General features: G+C 54.1%; 7 protein-coding genes across 8 annotated transcripts; 4 read left to right on the top strand and 3 right to left on the bottom strand.

Moving 5' to 3' along the window:
• Window positions 1-2701: 2701 nt before the first annotated feature.
• Window positions 2702-3064, top strand: IUM83_18758 (putative secreted RxLR effector protein; the record flags this gene model as incomplete). Its single annotated transcript, XM_067943770.1, has 1 exon — window positions 2702-3064. The coding sequence occupies one exon, from the start codon at window positions 2702-2704 to the stop codon at window positions 3062-3064; it is 363 nt and encodes a 120-aa protein (XP_067792296.1).
• A 1646-nt stretch (window positions 3065-4710) lies between these two features.
• Window positions 4711-5556, bottom strand: IUM83_18759 (Isoflavone reductase P3; the record flags this gene model as incomplete). The annotated part of the gene is made up of 1 exon (XM_067943771.1): window positions 4711-5556. One exon carries the CDS (start codon window positions 5554-5556, stop codon window positions 4711-4713), a length of 846 nt encoding a protein of 281 aa, XP_067792295.1.
• A 2046-nt stretch (window positions 5557-7602) lies between these two features.
• Window positions 7603-8448, top strand: IUM83_18760 (Isoflavone reductase P3; the record flags this gene model as incomplete). The annotated part of the gene is made up of 1 exon (XM_067943772.1): window positions 7603-8448. The coding sequence occupies one exon, from the start codon at window positions 7603-7605 to the stop codon at window positions 8446-8448; it is 846 nt and encodes a 281-aa protein (XP_067792266.1).
• Window positions 8449-9604: 1156 nt separating this feature from the next.
• On the bottom strand, window positions 9605-11185 carry IUM83_18761 (glutathione-disulfide reductase; the record flags this gene model as incomplete). The annotated part of the gene is made up of 2 exons (XM_067943773.1): window positions 9605-9614; window positions 9708-11185. 2 exons carry the CDS (start codon window positions 11183-11185, stop codon window positions 9605-9607), a joined length of 1488 nt encoding a protein of 495 aa, XP_067792318.1.
• Window positions 11186-19781: 8596 nt separating this feature from the next.
• Window positions 19782-20621, bottom strand: IUM83_18762 (Isoflavone reductase P3; the record flags this gene model as incomplete). The annotated part of the gene is made up of 1 exon (XM_067943774.1): window positions 19782-20621. The coding sequence occupies one exon, from the start codon at window positions 20619-20621 to the stop codon at window positions 19782-19784; it is 840 nt and encodes a 279-aa protein (XP_067792265.1).
• A 653-nt stretch (window positions 20622-21274) lies between these two features.
• IUM83_18763 (Isoflavone reductase P3) lies at window positions 21275-22112 on the top strand (the record flags this gene model as incomplete). 2 transcript variants are annotated; one of them, XM_067943775.1, is made up of 3 exons in its annotated part: window positions 21275-21598; window positions 21657-21967; window positions 22041-22047. In XM_067943775.1, 3 exons carry the CDS (start codon window positions 21275-21277, stop codon window positions 22045-22047), a joined length of 642 nt encoding a protein of 213 aa, XP_067792313.1. The 2 variants fall into 2 exon arrangements, with proteins under 2 accessions (XP_067792313.1, XP_067792314.1); XM_067943776.1 differs by having other exon boundaries at window positions 21657-22112.
• Window positions 22113-23469: 1357 nt separating this feature from the next.
• On the top strand, window positions 23470-23856 carry IUM83_18764 (e3 ubiquitin-protein ligase; the record flags this gene model as incomplete). Its single annotated transcript, XM_067943777.1, has 1 exon — window positions 23470-23856. One exon carries the CDS (start codon window positions 23470-23472, stop codon window positions 23854-23856), a length of 387 nt encoding a protein of 128 aa, XP_067792269.1.
• Between the last annotated feature and the right edge of the window lie 32 nt (window positions 23857-23888).

Raw genomic sequence — 23888 nt, forward strand, 5'->3', positions numbered from 1 at the left:
GAAAGCGAAATTAGCGGCTAAGAAGGTTGGACCGTTCGTGATTGAACGTATGGTGAACGACAACGTGGCGAAGTTGATACTTCCGCGCACGATGAAACGTCTTAATCCGACATTCAACGTGGAGTTACTGACCCATTACCAAATGAATCGTGAGGATTTTCCAAATCGACCGATTCCGAAGGCTGTACCTCTAATCTTGGACGAGGACACTGGAGAAGAACTCTACATTGTGGAGAAGCTGCTCAAGAAATGAACTAGACGTCGCAAACGTCAATGGCTCGTGAAGTGGCATGGGTTGCCGGAGCATGAGGCAACCTGGGAAAGCGAAGCGCAGATCAAGCACGTTTCGCATTGGCGTCAACTCCTGGATGAGTATCGACTCCGCCAACGCAAAGTCAACCAGGGGGAGATGTCAGGCCCACCTCTGGCCTGCTGAGCAAGCAAGCCAGAGCGATGCGGCGCAAAGGCTCTGGCTTGCTTGCTCGCGGCCAGAGGCTTGAAGTTCCTGTGGCAGCTACCCGAGAGGGTCAGCCGTCACAGTGAACATGCATTTTGTAGGAAAAACATGAAAAAGAAACATGGAACATGCATTTAGTAGAAAAGAAATGAAAAGAAAACAAAAAGACGCAGGGTAGTACATAGTCAAGGAAAACCCCAGAGATACGCAAAGAGAGCCCTGTGCTCGCGTAGGAGCACAGCGAGGCATGCATGTTAGGCTAGCAGTAGCAATTCAGTATTAAATATACCGTCTACCCCGCACATCGACCACAACTACCGCGCTTCTCGACAGGACCAACACTCGCACCCACTTCAACGACAAACACTCTTCGGGCCCAACGCGACACATATCCAAAAGCAAACCTACACCCTGAAGGAAGGTGTCGGTGCGGCCTTTGCCGGCTGCATGGGCACGCTCATTGCCGACTCACGGTATAATCTGGTTTGGGCAGACAAAGAACTGATTTGATCTATGAACGGGCTTTTTGCCATATAGCAAATGCGATCGCAATGCATCACTAGGACATAGCGAGCGACGGAAAGCACTACAGTGCATGTACATATGCAACCACCGAGCCTGTCATGTTCACGGGTATCGCACAAATACGTGAGCTGGCAAAGGTTTTAGCAGGATACAACACATGACTACATGTACGTAAATTATGCTAACGTTATTTACCGAGCTGGAGATTCGCGCTCCCCTATCAAATCGAATTCATACGGAGCCCACGAGCGCACTCGCAGGCTTTTTGCTGCTCGTGCACGTTCCCGTGAGCAATGCTCCTCCTGCTCAGCTCGTGGGATGCTCGGAAAATGTGGTGGAGGCACATATTTTCGGATTTGTTCGCACTCATCACGTCATGGGCAAGCACACGAAACCTATTGTACGCGTATTGGTAAGCCCTGTGCAGTGTGTACTATATATCTGCAATGGCAGCAGCAAACCACTTATGCCGGTATATTTATCTAATGCCTACACAAGATTGTCAATGAATCGTCAACATGTAGCCATTGTTTGCAAGATTGTTTGCACCTTTATACATGTACCATGCATCCATGTCTAAATGTATTGACGGGGCAGTGTATTGTGATCCCCGGTCAAATTTCCTGATTGAGGCGGTTATGTAGCCCAATCGCAAAGGCGCGTACATGCAAATCCATGAAATATTACAGTTCGTTTGTGACCTCATGTTCCAGTGAAAAGGTCATCACTGGGCTACTCTGTGGAATGTGACAGTGAGCAACTCGAGAAATAGGTTAAATTATGCCACTGTGCTTTCTCACTGTAAAATGACAATTGCACAAGGTCTCTACCGGTAATAGAGACCATAAATAACAGCATGCCGGTTACTTGCTACGATGCTTGTAGCGTGGATAGAAGGGTATTGACGCATTTCAAACCACTCACTGTCAACTACTACGGGTAACTCAAGGGAGATGGGGGGGGGGGGGGGGCATTGGGGCGCCTGTTGCAGCTTGCTCTGGCGCAGCGCCATGAGTCGCATATGACCACTACCCTAGACGAGCAGCACTCTGTGCGCGTACGACTTGGTGACGTGTGATTGGCTAATTTTGGCATTCATCCAGCAGTGTAGCGAAGAAGCTGGGACTAGAGACGCGTTCTCACTGCCACCATCTCCAGCTCCAGCTTCATGCTTGCAAATCTGTCATATGTCAGTCCAGATCCGTACCTAGTGGGGGATTTTCTCGGACTTAATCTAATCCTATAGTCAATGCAAGTGTGCCGCGGCGATTGCGCGGCAGTTGATTGAACCAATCGCCCATGAGTAGGCCAACAACAAGCACCTGCAAATCATTGCTGGTCGAGATTTGCTTTCAACGTTTTACTGTGATCCCTTTCAAATGTTTCCCGCGAATCTCTTCGCCTGTACATGTATAATACATTGTATTTTATAATAAGCTTACTTCAAGTATTTTATTGACGTTGTACGATCTGAATGAGCAGATATAGCAGGGAATGCGAAAGAAGAGGTGCGCGTAACGGGGCTGTAAGATACTCATACATGTGTATTCGTTGTGATCCCTATCAAATGTTTCCCGCGAATCGCTTCAAGTACATGTATCGCACTGGATAGTCGCCAGATGGCGGCCAACTGGCCGCCCAGCATGGCCGCCCAAGTCTCATTCCTCAATTTTCTCTACAACCAAACAGACTCGAACAAGAATCCTCAAGAACTCAGCGATGCGCGTGTGCTACCTCGTGATGGTTACTGCCTCGGTGTTTGTTGCCAGCGTTGCCGAAAAATCGGTTGCTATGAACCTCGACCAACCGCAACTTTCGAAGCTGGGCTCTCCCGGCGCAGTCAAAGAAATCAAACCGGAAACCGCGCGATTCCTCAGAAGCATCAAGGCCGACAGAGAAAGCGAGGAGAGGTCGGGGATTCAAGGTGTGGAAAAGATGATCGAGGCCTTGGCCGGCAAGAACAAGCTTCAGGCTTTTCATCACATGCAGTTTGCACACCCGTTCATGCCGATGGACAAACGTACTGCTGTCGTCAAACTGTATCTGGAAAAAGTAGCGAAAAAGGCGGCGGCCAAGCAATAGATAACACACGGTGATGACGAGATGAATTGCTTAACGCGATAATTCGTCAATCCAACCGATCTACTACGGAGCTGAGAGGGATTGGAATTTGTTGCGGGACATGGCCACTGCGCCCGAGGCGCGCTGCGCTGCATCCTCGCCGTATTCGGAACCTGCGGACAAAAGCCGAGGCCCCGCGGTAGCTACCAATACACATCCCACAACAGCCCCGTGAACCGGGACTGGGGGTCCTAACATGCAATTATACATCGAGTTCAAGCACGATGTACCCTACTCCTCAGTGTTGTCGTCATGCTTCCATGGGTTTCGTGCAGCTTCGTGTGGTGTGTTAACTGTGCCTGGTTCTTGCATGTCATACTTCACGCCTCCCTTGGTATCCACGCATTCCCACGCATCCGTGTCTTGGGTCGAGTTCACGTTGCTGGTGTTGAAAACACCCACCCGGAAGTTCTTGCTCCTCGGCGCTTGAGCCGTGCAGAGCCATTATCGGGTCGCGTCTTCTCGTCGTCTTGCCACGGGTGGTACGGCACTACTCGTCGGATTGGAATTTCTTGCTCCTTGGTGCTTCGACCGTTGCGGAGCCACCATCGGCGGTCTGCTCTTCCCTTCTTCTCGTCGTCTTGCGTTTTTGAACTCTTTCTTCTTGGCACTTGCCTTGTGGCTGTTGTCTTGTTCGGAGCGAGCCAGCCTGGTTCGCGTCGGATGGAGGTGTTGTCGGATCGCTGACACAGCGTACTCCCCACAGCTTGCCTACATAGTGGTCCTTGAGCTGTGCCGGCCGCTCTCGATGTTGTAGCCATGGGTCGACGCGCTGCGTCCGATAGCATGTGTCCCCGTCCGTTGAGATTTGCATAGAGTTGATCTGATGAGAAATCTTTCTGCGTTGGAGGGTCGACCGGTTCGGGGCGACCCCTCCCGGACAACCGCCAGCCGAGACTAGCTCCATTGCAGCGGTGTGCACTACGGCTCCAAAACGGTTATCCCCCGAGCTGAGAGGGACTCACGTGCAGGCACACCGCAAACCTAAAGCTGATTTACCATGAAAATGAAAAGAAATAACTGAGGTTCTTCGGGTCTTCGTTCATCTTTCACTATGCACGATGATCGTAAGTATTATACGGAACAGAACAAACACAAGATCGAATGTACTTGCCGGCCTCGACAGCGAGAACTACGTTCGTCTTGACCTAGACCACCGAATCGGATGCACACACCTTACATGCTACGTAGTATTATGTATTCTGCAAGCACAAACTCCAACTAAATTCTTCAGCGTGTATTATACTACAAGCTGTAGAGTCGAGTGTAGTACTTCAGTAGTGTCATATCGAGATCTGCGAATTGGCGTAACTGTGCGTGGTGGTCGCAATCCTCGAGAAGGTCAATGACCGACGCACACCTTCAAACAAATATCACTCCACAGTAGATAATGAGAGGTGTACGCGACAAGAAGAACTGGGATACCCTAACGTTGTTGTAGCATCAGCGTCCACTATATTCAAGGTGCACAATACTCGGTGCTTTGGTCGATGTACCAACAGCAACACTAAATAGAAACCACGCGTGACTAGACTCGACGGTCTGGTTGAGTGCGTGAATATCTGTACGTCAACGCGCATGCACACCTTCTTGCGTGCCCGCAGCGCTTACGCAATGAAGGACTCGTACTTGGCCGGGTTCCAGTCCGGGAAGAACTTGGCGGCCGTGTCCGCCACCTCCTGCTCTGTGCCCGCCACGCCGCGACCCTCCTCGAAGATGGTCGTGAGGAAGGCCACGAAGTCCGTGTTGAAGTTCTTCCTGTTCTCCTCCAAGTCCACGTAGCGCACCTCGATCTTCTTGTTCAGCTTCTTCTCCGCGAGGTCGCGGATCTGCAGCGGCGTGAGGCGCTCGGCCTCGAACGGCAGTCTGGCTCCCTCCAGCGCGCTCGTGGGGGCCGTCGACAGCACGTGCGCCACGAAGCGACCCACGTCCGTGCGCGACGTGATGCTGAAGGCCGTCTCGCCCTTGCCCACGACGTTCATGTAGCCCTCGTCGTAGTGGTAGCCGAGGAAGTAGGGCAGGAACTCGGCGAACAGGCCCGTGTAGAAGAGGGTGAAGGGCAACTCGTGCTGCGTGAGCAGGTCCTGCACCTCCTTCTTGGCCACGTTCGGGCCCTCCGTCACGCGCACGCCGTACTCGGCCGGCACGAAGAGCTGGATGCCCGCCGCCTTGGCCGCCGGCACGATGGCCTTCTGCACGCCCATGTGGTACGGCGACACGGTGCTCACGGCCACCTCGCTGCCGGTCAGCGCCTTCTTCACGGCGGCCTCGTCGTCGTACGAGACCTGCACGAGCGTGGCGCCGCGCGCCTTGAAGGTCTGCAGCTCCGGCTTGCTCTCGTCGCGCGTGAGGATGGTCACGGACACGGCCTCGCCCTTCTTGAGCAGCTCGTCCGCGACGGTGCCGCCGACGCCACCGGCTCCGATGATGGCGAACTTGGTGTAGACCGCCATGGCTGTGGGGTCGGGTGGGGTAGATTGGGGTAGAGTGGGGTGGGGTGGTGGCTCGACTTGCGTCTTGCGGGGACGATTGGATAATGAGGTCGCTGCACGAGCGCGCCTACAGGTCGCGTGTCTCGCGCGTTGGAGGCGCGAGGGCGACTGTGATCATGGCACGCTGTCCGTGCTGCTTGCTGCCCACGTGATCTCCGTCTAGCAGACTGTTACTGTAGTAGCAGTGTGCACGGGAATACCGTAAGTTGGGATCCCGAAAATAAGGCATCGTTCTCGAAAACAAGTGCGTGTGTCTCGAAAAACTGATTTGGGTAGCGACGAGCCGTGATTCGTTCCCGGTACCGTAACGTGGCTCTTGGTGACTTCGACGTGCAGCTTCAACACCCGTAGATAAAGTTAATCGAACGACGCTCGTCGCACCTATCAGAAGCAGAGGCGGTGCTTCGCCGACTACTTTGACATCGACACAGTTGTGGACTGCATCGGTAGCGGCTTTTCATCTCTATACGAGTGTTCGGAATTATATAGCAGTCCCTGAGTCGTCTCAGACTAATTGCGTGCCGTGTTTTCGAGCTTGCCCATTGGCTTCGTGCCCTGTTTATTCAATATCCTCGGACTTCCATGCTTACCTTGCCGTTGCTGGCTTTCTCGCTGGTTTGCTCGATCACGGGTCATTCGGGTGCACAGAGTCTATTTCGCGATACTGGTAAGCGTTCTGCTGAAAGTAGAGAGATCCATACGGCATGTGTGAGATTTCTACACTGTCGGATCGACTGATATCCACGAAGCAGCGTGCGCGGACGACCCCAAAAGTTGCTCGATCTTAGTTACTTAGATGCCTCCCAACCAGTTGAGAAGTGCGTTGTCAAACGAAGAGCAGCATTCCAGCGGCGAGGCGACGAGAAATATCATAGCTGCTTCACATGCCCTCAGTTAAGTAATCCCAAGAGATGAAGGAAGAAGGCTACAGCGCATGCATTGGGTTGTCCGTGCGCGCTGGATCGTGTGGGTTCAGCCGTGTTACTTGGCGAGTAATACTGGCTATGCCATATTGACAAGAACCGAGTGCGCAATCGAAATACATGTCCAAAATATGAACTATCCCATACAATATATTATAGCAGCATGTATTGTGAAAACCGGCGATTTTGTCACTCCGTATAGCTCTGTAAATCAGGGCTGTGAGCAAAAACGATACGTGGTAATTTGTACTGAATAGGAAGTTAATGTGGGTACTAATCTGAGTAAGTCGGCTTAAATCTGGTCAGAACAGTGGTGAGGGAGAGACAGCGGAGACACGATGTATGCCGCGAAGATCACGCCCAAAGTGGCGCCTTGACTGCTTAGTAGAGATAGTATCAGGGCGCAACGTTCTAATATGGAAAGCGCGGCTACGCTCTTCCTCTCTCGCATAGAGGTCATCAAAGCTGCCCTCTGGGTCGATTTCGGCACGGACGCTGGTTCTGCTCGTCCTGTTGATTCCTCCTGTTTTGACTGATATCTTTGCTAGTGTTTGCGTCGCTATTTATTTGTGCCTTCCTCGGAATCATTGGAGTACGACTCTAAAATAGCTTTGACGCGATGCTGCATGCGATTATAATTGGGGATACCCAATTCTAAATAAGGGATGGATCGAAATAAATAAGGGTTCCCGTCTCTAAATAAGGCACTAAATCAGCCGATTTACTATCCGATTAGACATTCTGAGTGCTTTTCACAATATTTCCAACTTCATCGAGCAGAAATCACGAAATGCGTTATGACGCCCCGTCACTAGCACAGCCTTATTTTCGGGATCCCAACTTACGGTATTCCCGTGCACACTGCTACTACAGTAACAGTCTGCTAGACGGAGATCACGTGGGCAGCAAGCAGCACGGACAGCGTGCCATGATCACAGTCGCCCTCGCGCCTCCAACGTGCGAGACACGAGACCTGTAGGCGCGCTCGTGCTGCGACCTCATTATTCAATCGCCCCGCAAGACGCAAGTCGAGCCACCACCCCACCCCACTCTACCCCACTCTACCCCGGTCGACCCCACAGACATGTCGGTCTACACCAAGTTCGCCATCATCGGAGCCGGTGGCGTCGGCGGCACCGTCGCGGACGAGCTGCTCAAGAAGGGCGAGGCCGTGTCCGTGACCATCCTCACGCGCGACGAGAGCAAGCCGGAGCTGCAGACCTTCAAGGCGCGCGGCGCCACGCTCGTGCAGGTCTCGTACGACGACGAGGCCGCCGTGAAGAAGGCGCTGACCGGCAGCGAGGTGGCCGTGAGCACCGTGTCGCCGTACCACATGGGCGTGCAGAAGGCCATCGTGCCGGCGGCCAAGGCGGCGGGCATCCAGCTCTTCGTGCCGGCCGAGTACGGCGTGCGCGTGACGGAGGGCCCGAACGTGGCCAAGAAGGAGGTGCAGGACCTGCTCACGCAGCACGAGTTGCCCTTCACCCTCTTCTACACGGGCCTGTTCGCCGAGTTCCTGCCCTACTTCCTCGGCTACCACTACGACGAGGGCTACATGAACGTCGTGGGCAAGGGCGAGACGGCCTTCAGCATCACGTCGCGCACGGACGTGGGTCGCTTCGTGGCGCACGTGCTGTCGACGGCCCCCACGAGCGCGCTGGAGGGAGCCAGACTGCCGTTCGAGGCCGAGCGCCTCACGCCGCTGCAGATCCGCGACCTCGCGGAGAAGAAGCTGAACAAGAAGATCGAGGTGCGCTACGTGGACTTGGAGGAGAACAGGAAGAACTTCAACACGGACTTCGTGGCCTTCCTCACGACCATCTTCGAGGAGGGTCGCGGCGTGGCGGGCACAGAGCAGGAGGTGGCGGACACGGCCGCCAAGTTCTTCCCGGACTGGAACCCGGCCAAGTACGAGTCCTTCATTGCGTAAGCGCTGCGGGCACGCAAGAAGGTGTGCATGCGCGTTGACGTACAGATGTTCACGCAGTCAACCAGACCGTCGAGTCTAGTCACGCGTGGTTTCTATTTAGTGTTGCTGTTGGTACATCGACCAAAGCACCGAGTATTGTGCACCTTGAATATAGTGGACGCTGATGCTACAGCAACGTTAGGGTATCCCAGTTCTTCTTGTCGCGTACACCTCTCATTATCTACTGTGGAGTGATATTTGTTTGAAGGTGTGCGTCGGTCATTGACCTTCTCGAGGATTGCGACCACCACGCACAGTTACGCCAATTCGCAGATCTCGATATGACACTACTGAAGTACTACACTCGACTCTACAGCTTGTAGTATAATACACGCTGAAGAATTTAGTTGGAGTTTGTGCTTGCAGAATACATAATACTACGTAGCATGTAAGGTGTGTGCATCCGATTCGGTGGTCTAGGTCAAGACGAACGTAGTTCTCGCTGTCGAGGCCGGCAAGTACATTCGATCTTGTGTTTGGTGCACTTGATATGTGAGTTGGGCTGGAGAAGTGCTAAAAAGTTGGGAAACTGTCAAACAAGCGAATTCTTGTACACATCTCCAAAATACTTCATTTTGTGTACGTGTAGTTGGCAATACCATGTATCAGTCGAACGACAACCTTGAGCCCAAAAAACATTTGAAACACTTTTTGGAGTTTTAAAGTGATGCTCGGAACTTCGGGCGTACATTATTCACTTCATGATCATTGATGTTTTCAAAATATCTCATGCAGCATCTACTTCGAATTCAACATATTTTCCTGTGCGCTGAGCACTTGGCCTATGTGTTGGTGCATTGCATCCCAGTACTTTACAGGGGGTTCCATGCCGTGTTCAATGCAATTGCTGCCCTTTTCGGCTCGCTTCATGCACCCTGCGAGCAATTTCGATAACTCCGTGGGCAATACGCAGACCCCTGACCTTTGCTTGCTTTACACACCCTTCTTGTGAACACCGTTTGGCTCCATACAAATTACACTGGTTTCTGGCGTAGGCCATTCGCGTACAGTTGGGATGGAAAAGCAGCCCGCAGCAGCAAGGCAAGTAAGGGATGATAATGATGCGAATGGTAGTGACCCGGCCAGTATGCGGTGCATCATCAAAGTTTGCATCTTATTAGGTTAGCCTCGCGCCAAGCGAGCATCAATGTCAAAGGGCTCAGTCAGCACTACAGCGATGAATATTTTGTCTCGGCCAATTCTGCAGTGAATCTACTTACTGCTTGGGCGTGGGGGCGGAGCGCGCCGGCTCGGGGGACAGCACGATCTTGTCCTTGATCATGCCCCACGGCGCCATGGTCACGAGCTCCTCCGCAGCCGTCGGGTGGATGGCCACGATGTTGTCGAAGTCGGCCTTGGTGGCGTTCATCTTGACCGCGACGCCGAAACCCTGGATCATCTCGTCGGCGCCCTCGCCGGCGACGTGCACACCCACGACAGTCTCCTTCTCGCCCACAGTGACCAGCTTCATGGCCGTCTTGCCCTTGCGCTCCGGGTCGGCCATGGAGTGCAGCAGGTTGACGAACTTGCTAGTGTACACCTTGACGTTCTCCTCGCCGAACTTGGCCACGGCCTCCGGCTCCGTGTAGCCGATCGTGCCGATGGGCGGGTGGCTGAAGATGACGGTCGGGATCTGGTGGTAGTTCAGGCACGCGTCCTTCTCGCCGCCGAAGAGGCGATCGGCCAGACGGCGGCCGGCAGCGATAGCGACGGGGGTGAGCTCCCAGCCCGTCACCGTGGCGTCGCCTATCGCATACACGCCCGGCACGGACGTGTTCTCCTGGGCGTCCACCTCAATGAAGCCGCCCTCGGACAGCTTGATGCCCACGTCCTCGAGGCCGAGGTCCTTGGTGCGCGGCTCGCGCCCGACGGCGTACAGGATGGCGTCGAAGTCGGGGAACTTCTGCTCCTCGCCGTCGATGGTCACGACGAACGTGAGCTTGCCGTCGGCCTGCTTCTCCACGCGCGCGGCGCGCATGTTGCGCACGAACGTGACGCCGGCCTTCTCCATCTCCTCGTTCACGAGGTCGCGCACGATCGGGTCGAACTTGCGCAGCACCTGGTCGAAGCGGCAGAAGAGCGTGGTGTCGCTCTTGAGCACGTTGAAGATGCCGGCCATCTCCACGGCGATGTAGCCGGCGCCCACCACGGCCACCTTCTTGGGCTGCTGCTTCAGCTTGAAGAAGCCGTCGCTGTCGATCACGTGCTCCATGCCGGGCAGGTCCGGCACGCTGGGCACGCCGCCGGGCGCCACCAGCACGTGCTTGCCCGTGAAGACCTGGCCGGCCACCTCCACCTTGTCCTTGGCCACGAGCTTGGCGATGCCCTGCACGTGGTCCACCTGCGCGTTGCCCAGGTTGCGCTCGTAGATGCCGTTGAGGCGCTGGATGTAGGCGTCGCGCTTGGTCTTCATGTTGGCCCAGTCGAAGTCGCCGAACGCGAAGGCCCGCGGCGCCGTGCGGATGCTGTAGTCCTGGTTGCGCGCCAGGTGCTCCACGTGCGCCGCCGCGTTGAACATGACCTTCTTGGGCACGCAGCCGAAGTTCACGCACGTGCCGCCCAGGCCCATGCCGTCGAACTCGCGGCCGCGCTCCACCACCAGCACCTTGGCGGCGTACGTGGCGGCGCGGCGGGCTGAGGCCATGCCGCCGCTGCCGCCGCCGATCACGATGTAGTCGTACACCACGCTCATGCTCATCGTGTGGGGGTTGAGGGGGAGGGGGAGAAGGGGGGGGGGGAGGCGCTGCTTGGTGCTGCTTGGGGGGTCCTTGGTGAGCTCTTGGGAGCTTTTTGGATTGTGTGACGTCAGGCTGAAGATCGGATAGCGGTCGGCGTGGACCACACAGCAGTTGAGAGCCAATCAGCAGCGTGGAAATGCCTCACGTGGGAGATGGTGGGACAACGTCCGGCAACCTGCAAGGCGAAGCGCAGTGTTGACATGCGAGAAAGCAGCACACGTGTATGAATAATATGCGTGTATATTCTTCAGCAGGCGTTAGGTTTGCCACACGTCGCAGACGTGGATTGCGTGACGTTGCGGATGGCTACGTTTCGCTAGAAATTGTCAAAGGCACTTTTGTGACGCCGAGCATGACGGAATCTGCGTTCAGTAGTGTCGCACTACAAGCAGAGCCATGGCCGTCAACACAGCTAGTGGATAGTCGTTGCCGGTAGTCCGCACTGCGCAAATCTTTCGTTGCGTGGATAGTTCTACATATTACAGTATAATACAGCACTGCATGTACGTACTACAGTATTTGATAGATCGACTACTCATCTGCTCTCGCAACAAGAGCTCTAGAGGGAGCCATGACAATAGCGATCTACGCTATGTTGACTTCGAGGAGAAAAACAACGCGGACTTCGTGGTCTTCCTTACGGCTACCTGTGAGGACGATCGCGGTGTGGTGTTCACGTTGTGCTACAAGACACCAACAGATCACGTTTCACGAAGCGCACACAGCGTGATTAATGGCAAAAATCGCGATGGTGTATTGTACAGTGGCGCAGGCCGCTCTCTCACCAACAAACTACGCTACAAACTACGCCCGCAGGTTACGGTAAGCACTCGCCTTCCCAGCAGCTTGCACTGCGGTTTGGTGGCCTTAAGACTCACCGCAGGGCTCACGCCGTTCGAGTAGCCGCCTCCAGTCTTCCCATCGGTGTTAGGTTTAACACCCCCGATACCGACATTAACGCCGGCATCGGCACCCGCCTTGACTCCGGTACCGCCAATATTGGCACCGACTGCGGCACCAGCCTTCGCGTCAACACCACCCACGCCAGCCTTGACCCTGAGGTCGGCATCAGCCTTGATGGCGACACCACCAACACCAGCCTTCACGCCGACACCGGTATCTACCTTCCCGCCTACACCAACACCGACGTTCGCGCCGGCACTGACCCCAGCATCCACCTTGACGTCTGCAACACCAAGACCAGCTTTCACGCCGAGGTCAGCAGCCGCCTTCACGTCAACTCCGGCCACGCCAACCTTGCCACCGACACCATCGATGCTGGCCTTCGCGCCTAGACCAGCATCGGCGTCTTCCTTGAGACCGGTATCTGCCTTCACGCTGATACCACTGACGCCAGCCTTTAGGCCGAGGCCGGCATCTGCGTTCATGTCGCGTTGGGCCCGAAGAGTGTTTGTCGTTGAAGTGGGTGCGAGTGTTGGTCCTGTCGAGAAGCGCGGTAGTTGTGGTCGATGTGCGGGGTAGCCAGTTTATTTAATACTGAATTGCTACTGCTAGTCTAACATGCATGCCTCGCTGTGCTCCTACGCGAGCACAGGGCTCTCTTTGCGTATTTGTGGGGTTTTCCTTGACTATGTGCTACCCTGCGTCTTTTTGTTTTCATTTCATTTCTTTTCTACTAAATGCATGTTCCATGTTTCTTTTTCATGTTTTTCCTACAAAATGCATGTTCACTGTGACGGCTGACCCTCTCGGGTAGCTGTCACAGGAACTTCAAGCCTCTGGCCGCGAGCAGGCCAGAGGTGGGCCTGACATCTCCCCCTGGTTGACTTCGCGTTGGCGGAGTCGATACTCATCCAGGGGTTGACGCCAATGCGAAACGTGCTTGATCTGCGCTTCGCTTTCCCAGGTTGCCTCATGCTCCAGCAACCCATGCCACTTCACGAGCCATTGACGTTTGCGACGTCTAGTTCATTTCTTGAGCAGTTTCTCCACAATGTAGAGTTCTTCTCCAGTGTCCTCGTCCAAGATTAGAGGTACAGCCTTCGGAATCGGTCGATTTGGAAAATCCTCACGATTCATTTGGTAATGGGTCAGTAACTCCACGTTGAATGTCGGATTAAGACGTTTCATCGTGCGCGGAAGTATCAACTTCGCCACGTTGTCGTTCACCATACGTTCAATCACGAACGGTCCAACCTTCTTAGCCGCTAATTTCGCTTTCTTCAATTCCGTGTTCTTGTTTACGGTTTTCAGCGGTAAGTTCTTCGTGTCGAGCAGCACTAAGTCACCTCTTTTAAAGACAACTTGTCTGCGCTTGCGATCGTAGTACTTCTTTTGTCTTGCTTGAGCTTCTTCCAAATTCTTCTGAGCACGTTCTACGATCTCCTGTCGCTCCTTCGCAAAGTTCTTCGCGAACTCCGCGAGCGTCACATCATTCTCCGATTGAAGCCGGTCTTTCATCTCCACAATGTTTGACACCTTACGTCCTGTGTCAAGTTCGAATGGCGCGAACTACGCGTTGACGAGGATCGAATGCGCATATTCGATAGTCCCTAGGTGCTTAACCCAATCGTCACCGTGATACGAGATCATACATCTCAATGCATTTTCGAGCACGAGGTTCTGGCGCTCTGTCTGGCCATCTGCCTGAGCTCTGTGCGCAGTTGTCATGCTGAGTTTGATACCCATCAACTTCATCAATGACTTCCAAAAGTCCGAGATGAACTTCGAGTCGCGATCACTAATGATGACCTTCGGCAATCCGTGATGCCGAACAACTGCATCAAAGAACACTTTAGCCGTGTCCTTCGCGTCAGCTGTCGAATACGTTGGTGCATACTTCGCTCGCTTGGACAACTTGTCCACTGCAACTAGTATTGCATCAAACCCTTCCGACACTGGCAAACCCGTGATGAAATCTATTGACACCACTTCCCAGCATTCCTTTGGTACTGGTATCGGCATCAGTAGTCCTTTTTTCTTCTGACTGCTGGACTTCCATCGTGCACAAGTCTCACATGTGCGAACGTATTCCCTTACGTCGCGGTCCATAGTCGGCCAGTAGTACCCTTGCGCTGCTTTCAGGTACGTACGTCGACTTCCAGGATGCGCGGACGTCTTTCCATCATGAAATTCGATCATGACATTTGTGCGAAGCTCTTTTACCTTCGGCACACAAAGTCGATAGACAGTTTCGCCTTTCGTCTGTTTGAAAAACAGAAGCCCATTGTGCTTGACGAACTTCTCCTTTCCTGCTCCATTAGACCTCTGTTGCTTGAAAGCAGGGTCTAATTCGTATCCTTCCTGAAACGCTCTTTTCGTCTCAGGTGCCAAGTGCTTTAAGGGCGGACTTACAAAATGATAGTCGACGCTGTTGACTTGCTGCTGTGCTACACCAATCGGGCGACCCTCCCCCCGTAAGTCGACATCGTCGAGTAACAGGTGAGTATCATCCGTTGACAAGTTGCGCAACACTGCAGACTTAATACGGTGGTCATGAACTGGTGCGGCATTCTTCGCGCATTCGTCGTCGCAGTCATGAAACGTATACGTCACATCCGGAAGAGGTGCTTCTTTCTCCTCTTCGTCTTCCAGTCCATCCGGTGGAGGCCGTGAGAGCGCATCCACTACAACGTTCATCTTACCTCGCACATGATGCAAAGTAAACGTGTACTGCGAAAAGTGCGTCAAAAAGCGAGCCATCTTGGTGACACTCGTGTGTGATGCAACATCCACGAACACGCTGCGTTATCCGTGTAGACGTCGAATGGGCGTCCACACAGATAGTGTCTCCACTTCTCCGTAGCCACTTTGATAGCTAGTAGCTCCTTCTCATGCGTAGGCCATCCACGCTCATGTTTATCCAACTTCTTCGAATAGAAGGCAATCGGATGATCTGCTCCATCATACTTCTGTGACAGAACTCCACCAATACAATGTCCTGACGCGTCTGTCGTCACGATAAACGGTCGCTCAAAGTCCGGCAACTTCAGCGTCGGCGCTTGCTGAAGTGCGAGCTTGAGATGCAAATACGCGTCCTCCACAGGCTTTGTCCAATTCCATGGGGCATCTCCCTTCGTCAAACCCCTCAACGGACGAGCAATCTCGGCAAAATAACAGATAAATCTGCGATAATATCCTGCCAAACCCAAGAAACTCAACAACTCCTTTCGATTCGTCGGAGTCGGATACTTGGCTATCGCTTCCGTCTTACGCGGATCAACGCTTACTCCTGCCTGCGAGACAACATGTCCTAGGAAAGCCACTTCGGACTGACCAAACGAACACTTTGCCATGTGCGCAAAAAGCTTCTCGCGACGCAGTACCATACAAACTGCACGCAGACGTTCCACATGCTCCTCCATACTCTTCGAGAAGACGCAGATGTCATCGAGATACACGACGACAAATTCGTACTTGTCGAACAGCTTGTGCATGAGCCTGGACCATGTCCCTGGCATTCCAGCCACTCCCATGGGCGCTACACACCACTGATACGTTTCCTTGTGTGTTCGAAACGCAGTGTACGGACGACTTGACTTCACCACCAGCATTTGATGATATCCCTGCGCAAGGTCGATCAACGTGTAGATGACACAACCTACCATCTTATCGAACAACTCCTCGATTAATGGCAACGGGATCTTGGCAATGACAGTCACGCTGTTGAGATAGCGGTAGTCGAACACCCAACGCAACGGAATCTTCAAATTGCCGCTACGCAACCACTCAGCCCTTTTCGGCATTTGACCTGTGACTGGGTCCTTCTTCGGGATAGCGAAGATGTTCGAAACCCACGGCGAGTTCGACACTTCAATCCATCCTTTCTTCAACTTGTCTTTGACAAATTCTTCGAAAGCATCCTGTTCCATCTTCGACATGCGGAACGGTGCACGAGAGCTTGGTTGAGCCCCCTTCTTCAACGTCACTTCAAAGTTGACTTCACGCATCGGAGGCAATCCGTCTGGTAATTGCTCCGGAAACACATCCTTGAACTCCTTACCGACTACGTTGAAGATCGGTTCTGGAATTCCTTCCACTTCGGGCACAAGTTGTATCTTCACCCGAAACACCTGCTCATACTCGCCTTCCTTCAAGTTGTGCGAGAACGACGGTGCATCGACGTCGATGAATTGCATCCGGTCAGGTATGACAACCTCCTCCTTTTGCCAATCCACTTGAGGGTTGTAGTCCTTAAACCACGGTTTCCCCAAAATGACGTCGTGCGACTCCGGCAACTTCCATTCCACGAACTCGATCGCTGGAAAGAAGTACCCATCCATGCTCACTGGCGCTTCCACGTGTTTGACATTGACATCCGTCGCCGGTGTCAACGTGCCATCAAAGCGCTGAGCTTGAAGTCGTCTTGACAGAAGCACATTACTAGCCAAACCTGGCATAATCATGTTCGTGCTTGCACCCGTGTCCAACAGAATTCGGACATCTCTGCCATTGATGCGACCCTTCCTGATGAAAAGGTTACTCGTACGTTCGGACTTCACTGCGTTCACCTTCAAGGTCTCCGTTGTACTTGTTGGTTGCGATCCTTGCTGAACCAACTTCGCTGGCTGCTTCTCATGCAACTCAACTTCCTGCTCTGGCGGCGATCCGCACACACCAGACTCCAATTCCGGTTGCATCGCATGCAAACTCGGTTTTTCAACTGGCTGTAGTCCACACGAGCCAGCATCTTCCGTCATTTCTGACGCTGCAGTGACAGTCTCTTCCACTTGTACACGTGCCTTGTCCACGAATGCCTGCAACTCATCCGCTTGTTCCTGGATGTCAGCCACACTCATAGTCACGCGATCCATGACGAAAGTATCCACCTGTTCGTCATCATCGAGGACCATGTTCATCCTCGGCTTACGCCCTTGATTACTGCCCGAGTTGTTGTACTTCGGCGCATTCCGCTTAGCCATTTGCGTCTGCTGCGGCTGTATCGGACATTGGAGAGCCCGATGGGCGCTACTCCCGCACCGGAAACACAGGTTTCGGCGCATACATTCCTCCTTCGACGGTACCCTTACGTTGTCGATCTCCATCGGCACTGGTCCATCGTTGTTGCTCTTCGATCGTCTGTTGTCGTACGATCGGTACCTCGGTCTGTCGCGTGCTCCATCCGAGCGTCCACGATGCGCGTGAGACCGATCATAGTCGAGCGCTACGGTAATAGCGTCGGTCAACGTTGCACTCTTGCGATACTGGACTTCCTCTCGAATACTTGACGGCAGACCACGCAAGAAGTACATGATCTTGTCCAGTTCGCTCATCTCCTTGACTTGAGTAATCAAGTGCCTGAACTTGCTGATATAATCGGGCAAGTCTCGATACTGACGCTTCTTCAAGTCATTCATCTGGTCCCGAAGACGTTCTTGCAGATCCGGAGGCACGAACTCTTCCTCCAGCATCAAAAAGAAGTCCTCCACACTCTTCACATCGTCCTTCTTGACGATGTGCCACTGCGCGGCTCCATACTTCTGCGATCCCGCTAACACAGCCAAAATGCGTCCACTTACTATCCTTCCAGTCTATGCCCTTAGCTAAAAAGTACTGCTCCACCTGCTCCCGGTATAGTTGGAACGATTCCTTGAGCGTCCCCCCGTAGCTGGGCATTTTTATCCCATCCAGCTTTAGTTGCGACAGCTGCCTTGACTTGCGCAGCTCGTCGATCAATTCTGTCTGCTTCTCCATGGCCGCCAACATACTATGCATTAGTTGAGCCGGATCCGCCATCTTGAACACGCGAAAACTTCGTACTTTGTGTGTTCACCCTTGAAACTTGATACCGGTGGGACCAATCTACTTTTAGGGGCACTGACTAAAAGAAAGTAAAAGAGAAAATCTGTTAAAGAAAATAGCCTACGCTACTTCCTAAAATTGGCCGAGTTATGCGCTGTGGGAGATCTTGGACTTTTTCGATGCCTTTGAAGAGGTCGATGACACGTGAGAGGTCGATGACGCGTGAGAGGTCGAGCGGTGACGGTTGTCGTCCTGGTCTTCGCTTCGCCAAATTTTGCTGTGCCGGGCTACCAAGAACAAAAACTGACTAACCGGCTGCAACACCAAGACCAGCTTTCACGCCGAGGTCAGCAGCCGCCTTCACGTCAACTCCGGCCACGCCAACCTTGCCACCGACACCATCGATGCTGGCCTTCGCGCCTAGACCAGCATCGGCGTCTTCCTTGAGACCGGTATCTGCCTTCACGCTGATACCACTGACGCCAGCCTTTAGGCCGAGGCCGGCATCTGCGTTCATGTCGCGTTGGGCCCGAAGAGTGTTTGTCGTTGAAGTGGGTGCGAGTGTTGGTCCTGTCGAGAAGCGCGGTAGTTGTGGTCGATGTGCGGGGTAGCCAGTTTATTTAATACTGAATTGCTACTGCTAGTCTAACATGCATGCCTCGCTGTGCTCCTACGCGAGCACAGGGCTCTCTTTGCGTATTTGTGGGGTTTTCCTTGACTATGTGCTACCCTGCGTCTTTTTGTTTTCTTTTCATTTCTTTTCTACTAAATGCATGTTCCATGTTTCTTTTTCATGTTTTTCCTACAAAATGCATGTTCACTGTGACGGCTGACCCTCTCGGGTAGCTGCCACAGGAACTTCAAGCCTCTGGCCGCGAGCAGGCCAGAGGTGGGCCTGACAGTTCACGCCAACGCCACCAAGATCGGCCTTCACTCCAAGACCTGCATCCGCCTTGACACCAACGCCACCAACGCCGACGTTTGCGCCAGCATTCACACCGACTCCCTGACTCCGACACCGGCATATACCGTGGCCCCAACACCAGCACTAGGCTGGTTCCCGCCTCCTAGGCCGACACCAGCACCAACTTTAGCACCGGCATTCACACCCACGCCGAGACCGATACCAACACCGGCGCCAGCCATCACTCCAACGTTCATGACGACCGCGTTGCCGCCGTTACCGTTGCCGTTGCCGTAGCTGTCAACCTTCGCATAGGTATGGGTTGCTTCCAGAGAAGCGCCCACCATGCTGCTCGAGAACGCCACTGCAGCGACACAGAGAGCGCAGATCGTCTTGCTAAACATCATCTTGGGTGGTCGAGTGGGTAGAGTGCGTCGGTCTTGAACACGGGTAGCTGGGTGGAGCTGGGTGTGCGGTGGATCCGGAAACGGATAATGGCTCCAAGATACAACTTAGTGTTAGCCGACGAACATCACCACAAAGCATGCCACTGTCGAGAGGATGCCTCTCTACCGGTGACGGACGAGACCGCATCGGCCAGCCAACGAAGGTCACCGGATGACGACCAGTAGGTGAAGGTTGTGGCTGTAGCAGCTGCTGCCAGCAGCCTGCCTCCTATATCGCGCTGTTGATCCAGTACACCTATCGCATAAGAAAGTAACGCGCAGACACTCACGCGACTCACTGCCTCAGTAACTACAGCGCATTGACGAGCAGTGTCATGCAACTAACGAGCAAAGAGCAAAAGAGTGAAGAGTAAATGGCGTGGCCATTCGATTCAACGGCCTAGGTCGGGGTAAACGCTAAGCTTTCGACAGGGTTTTCAATTTTGATACGAAGATAGAACATGACGCCACAGCATTCGTATCGGTTCGCTCTGGGCAATTTGCTCACGTCAGGAAGGCCTCGTACGGAGCCGGGTTCCAGTCCGGGAAAAACTTGGCCACCGTCTCGTTCACCTCCTGCTCCGACCCGGCCACGCCGCGACCGTCCTCGCCCAGGGCCGTCAGGAACGCCGTGAAGTCGGTGTCGAACTTCTTCATGTTCTCTTCGTAGGTGATGTAGCGCACCTCGATCTTCTTGCCCAGCTTCTTCTCCGCCAGCGCGTGGATCTGCAGCGGTGACAGACGCTCGGCCTCGAAAGGCAGCTTGGCATTTTCGAGCGCGCTCTTCGGAGCCGTCGACAGCACGTGCGCCACAAAGCGACCGGCGTCCGTGCGCGATGTGATGCTGTAGGGCGTCTCGCCTTTGCCCACGACGTTCATGTAGCCCTCGTCGAAGTGGTAGTCCATGAAGATCGGCAGGAACTCGGCGAATATGCCCGTGTAGAAGGTGGTGGCCGGCAGCTGCACCTCAGCCAGCAGGTCCTGCACCACCTTCTTGTAGGCGTTGGGGCCCTCGGTGACCTTGACGCCGTACTCGGCGGGTACGAAGAGCTGGATGCCGGCTGCCTTGGCTGCGCGCACAATGGGCGGCTGCACGTCCAGGTGGTAGGGCGACACAGCGCTCACTGCGACTTCGCTGCCAGCCAGCGCCTTCTTCACGACGCCCTCGTCGGTGTACGAGACCTTGAAGAGCTTGGCACCGCGCGCCTTGAGGGCCTGCAGAGCCTCCTGGCTGTCGTCCCGCGTGAGGATGGAGACGGCCGCGCCCTTCTTGAGGAGTTCATCGGCGACGGTGCCGCCGATGCCGCCGGCTCCGATGATGGCGAACTTTGTGTAAGCAGACATGGTAGCTGGTGTGGATGAGGAGGGTCTTGGATGAAGTGGTTGCTTGTGTCCGACAAAGACTTTTCACTTGTGAGGTGAGAGGTGCGCACACTCTGCAGCTAAATGCATAGATAGAGACACTCGAGGCTGGAAAAGGCATGTCCTTGTGGCACCTCGTGCTGAGTGCTGCGTCTGCTGATGGAGTTGACGCACCAGGAACGTGCACTGAGGACGGTATCCGTATTTAACTCCGTAAATAGGGTAATATCCGTAGATAGCTATGATACTTGACGTAGATAGCGATCACACTTCAGTAATAATTTACGTGAGAGATCGAGTAGCGCTTGTGATTGCTTCAAGACGTATCAAATAAGGTAACTCTGGGTTATGCAGAAACTAACTTGGCCATAATGATCGCTATCTACGGATATTTCCCTATTTACGGAGTTAAATACGGATACCGTCCTCAGTGCACGTTCCTGGTGCGTCAACTCCATCAGCAGACGCAGCACTCAGCACGAGGTGCCACAAGGACATGCCTTTTCCAGCCTCGAGTGTCTCTATCTATGCATTTAGCTGCAGAGTGTGCGCACCTCTCACCTCACAAGTGAAAAGTCTTTGTCGGACACAAGCAACCACTTCATCCAAGACCCTCCTCATCCACACCAGCTACCATGTCTGCTTACACAAAGTTCGCCATCATCGGAGCCGGCGGCATCGGCGGCACCGTCGCCGATGAACTCCTCAAGAAGGGCGCGGCCGTCTCCATCCTCACGCGGGACGACAGCCAGGAGGCTCTGCAGGCCCTCAAGGCGCGCGGTGCCAAGCTCTTCAAGGTCTCGTACACCGACGAGGGCGTCGTGAAGAAGGCGCTGGCTGGCAGCGAAGTCGCAGTGAGCGCTGTGTCGCCCTACCACCTGGACGTGCAGCCGCCCATTGTGCGCGCAGCCAAGGCAGCCGGCATCCAGCTCTTCGTACCCGCCGAGTACGGCGTCAAGGTCACCGAGGGCCCCAACGCCTACAAGAAGGTGGTGCAGGACCTGCTGGCTGATGCAGCTGCCGGCCACCACCTTCTACACGGGCATATTCGCCGAGTTCCTGCCGATCTTCATGGACTACCACTTCGACGAGGGCTACATGAACGTCGTGGGCAAAGGCGAGACGCCCTACAGCATCACATCGCGCACGGACGCCGGTCGCTTTGTGGCGCACGTGCTGTCGACGGCTCCGAAGAGCGCGCTCGAAAATGCCAAGCTGCCTTTCGAGGCCGAGCGTCTGTCACCGCTGCAGATCCACGCGCTGGCGGAGAAGAAGCTGGGCAAGAAGATCGAGGTGCGCTACATCACCTACGAAGAGAACATGAAGAAGTTCGACACCGACTTCACGGCGTTCCTGACGGCCCTGGGCGAGGACGGTCGCGGCGTGGCCGGGTCGGAGCAGGAGGTGAACGAGACGGTGGCCAAGTTTTTCCCGGACTGGAACCCGGCTCCGTACGAGGCCTTCCTGACGTGAGCAAATTGCCCAGAGCGAACCGATACGAATGCTGTGGCGTCATGTTCTATCTTCGTATCAAAATTGAAAACCCTGTCGAAAGCTTAGCGTTTACCCCGACCTAGGCCGTTGAATCGAATGGCCACGCCATTTACTCTTCACTCTTTTGCTCTTTGCTCGTTAGTTGCATGACACTGCTCGTCAATGCGCTGTAGTTACTGAGGCAGTGAGTCGCGTGAGTGTCTGCGCGTTACTTTCTTATGCGATAGGTGTACTGGATCAACAGCGCGATATAGGAGGCAGGCTGCTGGCAGCAGCTGCTACAGCCACAACCTTCACCTACTGGTCGTCATCCGGTGACCTTCGTTGGCTGGCCGATGCGGTCTCGTCCGTCACCGGTAGAGAGGCATCCTCTCGACAGTGGCATGCTTTGTGGTGATGTTCGTCGGCTAACACTAAGTTGTATCTTGGAGCCATTATCCGTTTCCGGATCCACCGCACACCCAGCTCCACCCAGCTACCCGTGTTCAAGACCGACGCACTCTACCCACTCGACCACCCAAGATGATGTTTAGCAAGACGATCTGCGCTCTCTGTGTCGCTGCAGTGGCGTTCTCGAGCTGCAGGTGACCAGGACCCTGGTGCGTCGTGGAGTGCTAACTTCGTGAGCTCTCTGCGGCTTAGCACAAACTACCACGACATGCCAACAGATTGGATTGCCGAGAATTACTCAGCTGCTGGCGGGTGAGGAGCTTGTCGACCAGAGCTCGCAAATGGCCATTTTCGGGTTACCCGCACCCGCCCGATCGCTCCTCTTGTTCACCTCGGGTACCCGCACCCGCCCGACAGCACCGCTCGGGTACCCGAACTTTACCCGGCCCATTATATACAAACAGAGCCATTCAAAACAAATTGTACAATATATTGTGAGTTCATCTTTACTCTCAGTCGATGAGATTGCTATTAGATCTCACTACGAGAATATCATCTAGCATCGATGGATTGAGGGAATTCCGCGATTTACACATTACGGTTCCCGCAGTGGAGAAATTTCTTTCCGATACGGCGCTTGACGCCGGAATGCACCGCCTTTGCCACCATGGTAAGCTTCGGATATGCTGGTTTACCTGTGGAGTTCCACCATTGCAATATGTCGAGATTGGTTTTGTCATCTTTACCCAGGGAGCAGCTCCTGCAGGCTGCGCTCGAGCTTCGTGTTCGTCCTACCAGCGCTGCAGTAGCCGACGAATTACAGTCCCGCTACAAGCAACACGGGCATGCTGAGTCGGTTGTTGAAGCCATTCAAGAATTGGTGTCCACAGAGGATAAGGACTCGACTGAACGCGAGGTGCTGATCACGCGTGGAAACTTGCGAGACATGCCGAAGCTGCCTCTTCGACTGGAACCGGACGCACAGCAACACAAGAATCTGTTCCACTTTGCGAACATTCGCCTTGTGAAGCTGGCGTCTTCGTACACAGATCTGCACTCGGAAGTTCTGGGTAAGAGTAAGTGCAAGCAGACGTGGAAAACGGTGGAGAACCCAGCTATCTGCCTCGTGTGTGAACAAGTGCTCTGTGCCGGAAGGGAGTGCTGCCGACGACGCAGTGATGGGATGGGTGCCTGCACACACCACGCCATCACGTGCGGAGCCGGTGTTGGACTCTTCTTCCTCATGCGATCGTCATCAGTGCTGCTCGTGTTCGGACCGCGCATTGCTAAATTAGCCAACTCGTCCGCCAGCTTGTTATATACACGTAGGTGAACTTGTTCATGTGTTGTTGAAACAGTGTAGGC

The sequence above is a fragment of the Phytophthora cinnamomi genome (genome assembly GCF_018691715.1).
Source record: "Phytophthora cinnamomi strain GKB4 chromosome Unknown Contig36, whole genome shotgun sequence".
In the NCBI taxonomy this organism is placed as follows: domain Eukaryota; phylum Oomycota; class Peronosporomycetes; order Peronosporales; family Peronosporaceae; genus Phytophthora; species Phytophthora cinnamomi.